Source organism: Procambarus clarkii, chromosome 6 (genome assembly GCF_040958095.1).
Source record: "Procambarus clarkii isolate CNS0578487 chromosome 6, FALCON_Pclarkii_2.0, whole genome shotgun sequence".
Taxonomy (NCBI): Eukaryota; Metazoa; Arthropoda; class Malacostraca; order Decapoda; family Cambaridae; genus Procambarus; species Procambarus clarkii.
The window spans coordinates 44,429,229-44,438,035 of record NC_091155.1 but is presented as its reverse complement, the minus strand read 5'-3'; the positions used below and the strand labels follow the sequence as shown (position 1 = coordinate 44,438,035).

The 8,807-nt window shown below is 50.8% G+C and overlaps 1 protein-coding gene across 1 annotated transcript in view; it reads left to right on the top strand.

Moving 5' to 3' along the window:
• The first annotated feature begins 2,469 nt into the window (after positions 1 to 2,469).
• LOC123754088 (sodium/mannose cotransporter SLC5A10) overlaps positions 2,470 to 8,807 on the top strand; it is a 233,970-nt gene continuing 227,632 nt past the window's right edge. Inside the window, exon 1 of the mRNA XM_045736248.2 lies at positions 2,470 to 2,633. Coding sequence (XP_045592204.1) covers positions 2,493 to 2,633 — 141 coding nt within the window. The 5' untranslated portion in view covers positions 2,470 to 2,492. The remainder of the gene's footprint in view (positions 2,634 to 8,807) is intronic.

Sequence of the window (8,807 nt, the reverse complement as noted above, 5' to 3'; positions counted from 1 at the left end):
GTACTGTGCTTGCTCCAGTACTCAGTCCCCCAGGGTACTGTGCTTGCTCCAGTACTCAGTCCCCCAGGGTACTGTGCTTGCTCCAGTACTCAGTCCCCCAGGGTACTGTGCTTGCTCCAGTACTCAGTCCCCCAGGGTACTGTGCTTGCTCCAGTGCTCAGTCCCCCAGGGTACTGTGCTTGCTCCAGTGCTCAGTCCCCCAGGGTACTGTGCTTGCTCCAGTGCTCAGTCCCCCAGGGTACTGTGCTTGCTCCAGTGCTCAGTCCCCCCAGGGTACTGTGCTTGCTCCAGTACTCAGTCCCCCCCAGGGTCCTGTGCTTGCTCCAGTGCTCAGTCCCCCAGGGTACTGTGCTTGCTCCAGTGCTCAGTCCCCCAGGGTACTGTGCTTGCTTCAGTACAGTCCCCCAGGGTACTGTGCTTGCTCCAGTGCTCAGTCCCCCAGGGTACTGTGCTTGCTTCAGTACAGTCCCACCCAGGGTACTGTGCTTGCTCCAGTGCTCAGTCCCCCAGGGTACTGTGCTTGCTTCAGTACAGTCCCCCAGGGTACTGTGCTTGCTCCAGTACTCAGTCCCCCAGGGTACTGTGCTTGCTTCAGTACAGTCCCCCAGGGTACTGTGCTTGCTCCAGTGCTCAGTCCACCAGGGTACTGTGCTTGCTCCAGTGCTCAGTCCCCCCCAGGGTACTGTGCTTGCTCCAGTGCTCAGTCCCCCAGGGTACTGTGCTTGTTCCAGTGCTCAGTCCCCCAGGGTACTGTGCTTGCTCCAGTACTCAGTCCCCCAGGGTACTGTGCTTGCTCCAGTCCACCCCTGGGTACTGTGCTTGCTCCAGTACTCAGTCCCCCAGGGTACTGTGCTTGCTCCAGTACTCAGTCCCCCAGGGTACTGTGCTTGCTCCAGTACTCAGTCCCCCAGGGTACTGTGCTTGCTCCAGTGCTCAGTCCCCCAGGGTACTGTGCTTGCTCCAGTGCTCAGTCCCCCGGGGTACTGTGCTTGCTCCAGTGCTCAGTCCCCCCAGGGTACTGTGCTTGCTCCAGTACTACATTTCCCCAGGGTACTGTGCTTGCTCCAGTACTCAGTCCCCCAGGGTACTGTGCTTGCTCCAGTACTCAGTCCCCCAGGGTACTGCGCTTGCTCCAGTGCTCATTCCCCCCTAGGGTACTGCGCTTGCTCCAGTGCTCATTCCCCCCTAGGGTACTGTGCTTGCTCCAGTTCTCAGTCCCCCCCAGGGTACTGTGCTTGCTCCAGTGCTCAGTCCCCCCCAGGGTACTGTGCTTGCTTCAGTACTCAGTCCCCCAGGGTACTGTGCTTGCTCCAGTACTAAGTCCCCCAGGGTACTGTGCTTGCTCCAGTGCTCAGTCCCCCCAGGGTACTGTGCTTGCTCCAGTACTCAGTCCCCCCAGGGTACTGCGCTTGCTCCAGTACTCAGTCCCCCCAGGGTACTGCGCTTGCTCCAGTACTCAGTCCCCCCAGGGTACTGCGCTTGCTCCAGTACTCAGTCCCCCAGGGTACTGCGCTTGCTCCAGTGCTCAGTCCCCCCCAGGGTACTGTGCTTGCTCCAGTGCTCAGTCCCCCCCAGGGTACTGTGCTTGCTCCAGTGCTCAGTCCCCCCCAGGGTACTGTGCTTGCTCCAGTGCTCAGTCCCCCCCAGGGTACTGTGCTTGCTCCAGTGCTCAGTCCCCCCCAGGGTACTGTGCTTGCTCCAGTGCTCAGTCCCCCCAGGGTACTGTGCTTGCTCCAGTGCTCAGTCCCCCCCAGGGTACTGTGCTTGCTCCAGTGCTCAGTCCCCCCCAGGGTACTGTGCTTGCTCCAGTGCTCAGTCCCCCCCAGGGTACTGTGCTTGCTCCAGTGCTCAGTCCCCCCCAGGGTACTGTGCTTGCTCCAGTGCTCAGTCCCCCCCAGGGTACTGTGCTTGCTCCAGTGCTCAGTCCCCCCAGGGTACTGTGCTTGCTCCAGTACTCAGTCCCCCAGGGTACTGTGCTTGCTCCAGTCCACCCCAGGGTACTGTGCTTGCTCCAGTACTCGGTCCCCCAGGGTACTGTGCTTGCTTATTTTCCAAATAAGTTGTAAGTAATCAGATATCGAATTCATTGATTAAGATCTAGATATGTGGCATGGCTCCCTCCTGCCCCCTGTGACGTCATCTGGGCAGCCGTAATAATAGGATCGAATATCACGTTTTCCAGAACCTTGAAGAGACCCTTAATGCTAAATTCCTCTCTATTGTAGCAACTGATGGCGTCTGGCATTTTCCATCCGGTCTGAGATTAGAACTCTGAAAGTACTCCTTAACATTCATCATACACCATCGTCAATATAAATATAAATAATTTTATTAATTTTAGGGCAGGTAGTTAGTAGATAATGACTGTTAAATGGTAGGAAATGGAAGATAATAGTTGGGGGAGATGCCAGACACCGCCACAAGGAGGAACCCGCGGGGGCCCTGCGCCGTCAACAAGACGCCAGTGTCGTGGCAAGTGCGGGAGGGGCAACATGTCGGCGGAGAAACTACAAATTACCATCAGTGATGGCGCCTCTCGGCGCGACGACTTAATCGGGGACACGATGCTTTCCACCTGGGACATCGTCTGCGTCGCCATCTACTTCGCGCTCGTCGCGGGCGTGGGAATATACGTGAGTATATCATCATATCCCTACCATTGGCCGATGCTTTGCCTAGTTCTAGGCGTGAATACGAGGCCTGGAAATTACTATAGTTTCCCCTCATTCATCCATTCTTTGTTTACAAACAAATGTAAACAAATGAGGGGATATTGGCGGGAGAAGAGGGGAGTATAGCGGCGCATAGCAGTATATTAAAGTAGACCTCGCCGACGGCGTCGAGTGCCATGTGGCCCCCCCCCAACCCCATGGGGAGTGTCATGTGGCTTCTCCCACCCATGGGGAGTGCCATGTGGCCCCCCCCACCCCATGGGGAGTGCCATGTGGCGCCCCCCACCCCATGGGGAGTGCCATGTGGCTCCTACCCACCCATGGGGAGTGTCATGTGGCTTCTCCCACCCATGGGGAGTGCCATGTAGCTCCTACCCACCAATGGGAAGTGTCATGTGGCTCCTACCCACCCATGGGGAGTGTCATGTGGCTCCTACCCACCCATGGGGAGTGCCATGTGGCTTCTCCCACCCATGGGGAGTGCCATGTTGCTCCCCCACCCATGGGGAGTGTCATGTGGCTTCTCCCACCCATGGGGAGTGTCATGTGGCTTCTCCCACCCATGGGGAGTGCCATGTGGCCCCCCCACCCCATGGGGAGTGCCATGTGGCTCCTACCCACCCATGGGGAGTGCCATGTGGCCCCCCCACCCCATGGGGAGTGTCATGTGGCCCCCCACCCCATGGGGAGTGCCATGTGGCCCCCCACCCCATGGGGAGTGCCATGTGCCCCCCACCCCATGGGGAGTGCCATGTGGCCCCCCACCCCATGGGGAGTGCCATGTGGCCCCCCACCCCATGGGGAGTGCCATGTGGCCCCCCACCCCATGGGGAGTGCCATGTGGCCCCCCACCCCATGGGGAGTGCCATGTGCCCCCCCCACCCCATGGGGAGTGCCATGTGCCCCCCCCCCACCCCATGGGGAGTGCCATGTAGCTTCTCCCACCCATGGGGAGTGCCATGTGGCTTCTCCCACCCATGGGGAGTGCCATGTAGCTTCTCCCACCCATGGGGAGTGCCATGTGGCTTCTCCCACCCATGGGGAGTGCCATGTGCCCCCCCACCCCATGGGGAGTGCCATGTGGCTTCTCCCACCCATGGGGAGTGCCATGTGGCTTTTCCCACCCATGGGGAGTGTCATGTGGCTCCTACCCACCCATGGGGAGTGTCATGTGGCTCCTACCCACCCATGGGGAGTGTCATGTGGCTCCTACCCACCCATGGGGAGTGCCATGTGGCTCCCCCCACCCATGGGGAGTGCCATGTGGCTCCTACCCACCCATGGGGAGTGCCATGTGGCTCCTACCCACCCATGGGGAGTGCCATGTGGCTCCTACCCACCCATGGGGAGTGCCATGTGGCTCCTACCCACCCATGGGGAGTGCCATGTGGCTCCTACCCACCCATGGGGAGTGCCATGTGGCTCCTACCCACCCATGGGGAGTGCCATGTGGCTCCCCCCACCCATGGGGAGTGCCATGTGGCTCCCCCCACCCATGGGGAGTGCCATGTGGCTCCCCCCACCCATGGGGAGTGCCATGTGGCTCCTACCCACCCATGGGGAGTGCCATGTGGCTCCTACCCACCCATGGGGAGTGCCATGTGGCTCCCCCCACCCATGGGGAGTGCCATGTGGCTCCTACCCACCCATGGGGAGTGCCATGTGGCTCTTACCCACCCATGGGGAGTGCCTAGTGGTCCCAATATATAATATTCACACACGCGTACATACATATATTTACATGAGGCCTGACGGCTGAATTGACGGCGCTCGGGTTTCGTAGTCCTAAGAGTCCGGGTTCGATCCCCGGTGGAGGTGGAAGCAAATGGGCAGAGTTTTTTTCACCCTGTTGCCCCTGTTCACCTAACAGTAAATAGGTACCTGGGAAATCACAATAGCATGATGCATCAATGAACAAATCCACAAGGGCCGTGACGAGGATTCGAACCTACGTCCGAGAGCATCCCAGACGCTGCCTTAATCGACTGAGCTACGACATCGTCAACAGAATTGTAACGAGAAGTTCTACTGAACTTACTGAACGTTTGATGGGCTGGTGCTGGTAGGCCTATACTAGGCCTAGGCTGTACACAACAACGGGATCACCTTAGGCTGTGTTGAATGTGCAACACGTCAAAAATATCAATGGAGGCCCAGCATTTATTTGTTGCATAGCATTATGTGTGTATAATGCTATGTTGCATAGCATTATGTGTGTATAATGCTATGTTGCATAGCATTGTGTGTGTATAATGCTATGTTGCATAGCATTGTGTGTGTATAATGCTATGTTGCATAGCATTGTGTGTGTATAATGCTATGTTGCATAGCATTATGTGTGTATAATGCTATGTTGCATAGCATTATGTGTGTATAATGCTATGTTGCATAGCATTGTGTGTGTATAATGCTATGTTGCATAGCATTGTGTGTGTATAATGCTATGTTGCATAGCATTGTGTGTGTATAATGCTATGTTGCATAGCATTATGTGTGTATAATGCTATGTTGCATAGCATTATGTGTGTATAATGCTATGTTGCATAGCATTATGTGTGTATAATGCTATGTTGCATAGCATTGTGTGTGTATAATGCTATGTTGCATAGCATTGTGTGTGTATAATGCTATGTTGCATAGCATTATGTGTGTATAATGCTATGTTGCATAGCATTATGTGTGTATAATGCTATGTTGCATAGCATTGTGTGTGTATAATGCTATGTTGCATAGCATTGTGTGTGTATAATGCTATGTTGCATAGCATTGTGTGTGTATAATGCTATGCAACAATGTGATCACGACCTTGTAGACGTGTAAGGTCGTCATGGCATTATATTCTCCCACATGATGCACACTGACCAAACATATACATATATATATATATATATTAGTATATTTTGGTAGCAGTCTTTCCTCTAGACATATTTAATAATATATGACCGAAAAAGTAAGATTAATAATTCTAACACGAATTTTCTCAAGATTTCTTATGTTTCTTTTCACTGTCGATGGTAATTGAAAAATCAATTCTCCAAAATTCATTTTTATTTCTAGTCTGACGCGACACTTGAACGCGTTTCGTAATAACTTATTACATTTTCAAAGACTTTAGTTTACACACACACACAACTGTAACCTGAAAACACTTAACAAAGTTTTACTAATTCTAATGCTAAACATCTTGTCTTATATACTCGCATTTGGGTGAGGTGAACAAACTTTTGACCAACACAAGACAGAACACGGAACAATGGGTATTAATTGGATAAATGAGAGGGAAGAATGGAACTGCAGAAGGCCTATTGGCCCATACTTCCTCTTGCTGCTTCTATATTAGTTCGGGGTCTTGAAGTGGCTAGAATATAGTTGTGAGTAATAAGCTGTTGATTGCTGGTGTTGACTTCTTGATGTGTAGTGCCTCGCAGATGTCAAGCCGCCTGCTATCACTGTATCTATCGATGATTTCTGTGTTGTTTGTTAAGACTTCTCTGTTGATGGTTTGGTTGTGGGAAGAGATTATATGTTCCTTAATGGAGCCCTGTTGCTTATGCATCGTTAAACGCCTAGAAACAGTCTCGGGCCTCTGATGTTGATAGTTCTCTCTTGAACACTGTGAGGGGTCGGCCAGTTATGTCCCTTATGTGTAGTGGAAGCGTGTTGAACAGTCTCGGGCCTCTGATGTTGATAGTTCTCTCTTGAACACTGTGAGGGGTCTGCCAGTTATGTCCCTTATGTGTAGTGGAAGCGTGTTGAACAGTCTCGGGCCTCTGATGTTGATAGTTCTCTCTTGAACACTGTGAGGGGTCGGCCAGTTATGTCCCTTATGTGTAGTGGAAGCGTGTTGAACAGTCTCGGGCCTCTGATGTTGATAGTTCTCTCTTGAACACTGTGAGGGGTCGGCCAGTTATGTCCCTTATGTGTAGTGGAAGCGTGTTGAACAGTCTCGGGCCTCTGATGTTGATAGTTCTCTCTTGAACACTGTGAGGGGTCGGCCAGTTATGTCCCTTATGTGTAGTGGAAGCGTGTTGAACAGTCTCGGGCCTCTGATGTTGATAGTTCTCTCTTGAACACTGTGAGGGGTCGGCCAGTTATGTCCCTTATGTGTAGTGGAAGCGTGTTGAACAGTCTCGGGCCTCTGATGTTGATAGTTCTCTCTTGAACACTGTGAGGGGTCGGCCAGTTATGTCCCTTATGTGTAGTGGAAGCGTGTTGAACAGTCTCGGGCCTCTGATGTTGATAGTTCTCTCTTGAACACTGTGAGGGGTCGCCCAGTTATGTCCCTTATGTGTAGTGGAAGCGTGTTGAACAGTCTCGGGCCTCTGATGTTGATAGTTCTCTCTTGAACACTGTGAGGGGTCGGCCAGTTATGTCCCTTATGTGTAGTGGAAGCGTGTTGAACAGTCTCGGGCCTCTGATGTTGATAGTTCTCTCTTGAACACTGTGAGGGGTCGGCCAGTTATGTCCCTTATGTGTAGTGGAAGCGTGTTGAACAGTCTCGGGCCTCTGATGTTGATAGTTCTCTCTTGAACACTGTGAGGGGTCGGCCAGTTATGTCCCTTATGTGTAGTGGAAGCGTGTTGAACAGTCTCGGGCCTCTGATGTTGATAGTTCTCTCTTGAACACTGTGAGGGGTCGGCCAGTTATGTCCCTTATGTGTAGTGGAAGCGTGTTGAACAGTCTCGGGCCTCTGATGTTGATAGTTCTCTCTTGAACACTGTGAGGGGTCGGCCAGTTATGTGTAGTGGAAGCGTGTTGAACAGTCTCGGACCTCTGATGTTGACAGCTCTCTCAGAGTACCTGTTGCATTTCTTTAGGTTTCCCCAAGACGAAAAAAATATTCAGTTTCCTCCTGTTATTCCCCAATCGCTTCCTTATCTCTGGCATTGTGGGCAATGTAAGTCATCCGTGTTCCTTATCTCGTTCATATCCCCTTATCTCAGGAACACGTTTAGCTTACTCTTCCTAACACCCTGATTTGTTCATATAGTCTGATAAGCTCTAGCATCACTTCTGATAAGTCATCTTATCAGAACTTCTTCTACAAAGTCTGTGAGCATATATATATATATATATATATATATATATATATATATATATATATATATATATATATTTTGGTAGCAGTCTTTCCTGTAGACATATATTATTAAATATGACCGAAAAAGTAAGATTAATAATTCTAACACGAATTTTCTCGATCTTACGTTTCTTTTCTTTCCAAAATTCATTTTTATTTCTAGTCTGACGCGACACTTGAGCGCGTTTCGTAAAACTTATTACATTTTCAAAGACTTTAGTTTACACACACACACACACACAACTTTAACTGAATAGAGCTTAAACAACTTCGTCTACACTAAGGAAACAAACATAGGAATGTGCCTGAATGCCAACAGTGACTGCCCAGATAGGTACAAGAGGAGTGTTGTTAACGCTTATGTCGACCGTGCTCTCAGCCACAGCTCAGGATGGAAGCAAGTCGATGAAGAACTCTGTAGGGTAAGGCAGGTCCTAGTCAACAAAGGCTTCTCCAATGGTTTCGTTGAAGACATCATAAGAAGGAAGGTGAAACGCCATGCAACCTCTGAAGAGACAACTAACACAACACCTATACCCCATATTAGACTATTTTACAGGAACTTATTTTCCACAGCTCATAAAACGGAGGAAAGGGTCCTGAAAGATATTGTTAATAGAAACGTTATCCCTACAGACAAAAATCAGAGGATACAACTGACGATTTACTATAAAACAAAAAAAAAACGGCCAGCCTACTCATGAGAAACTCTCCAGACACAAAACAGAACGCTTTAAAAGAGACTAACGTCGTCTATGCCTTCAAATGCCCTCTTGGGGACTGTAAGCTCCAAAAAACTCAGTATATAGGCAAGACAACAACATCTCTTTCCAGGCGTTTAACGATGCATAAGCAACAGGGCTCCATTAAGGAACATATAATCTCTTCCCACAACCAAACCATCGCCAGAGAAATCTTAGCAAACAACACAGAAATCATCGATAGATACAGCGATAGCAGACGGCTTGACATCTGCGTGGCACTACACATTAAGAAGTCGACACCAGCAATCAACAGCCAATTAATGCACAACTATATTCTACCCACCTCAAGAC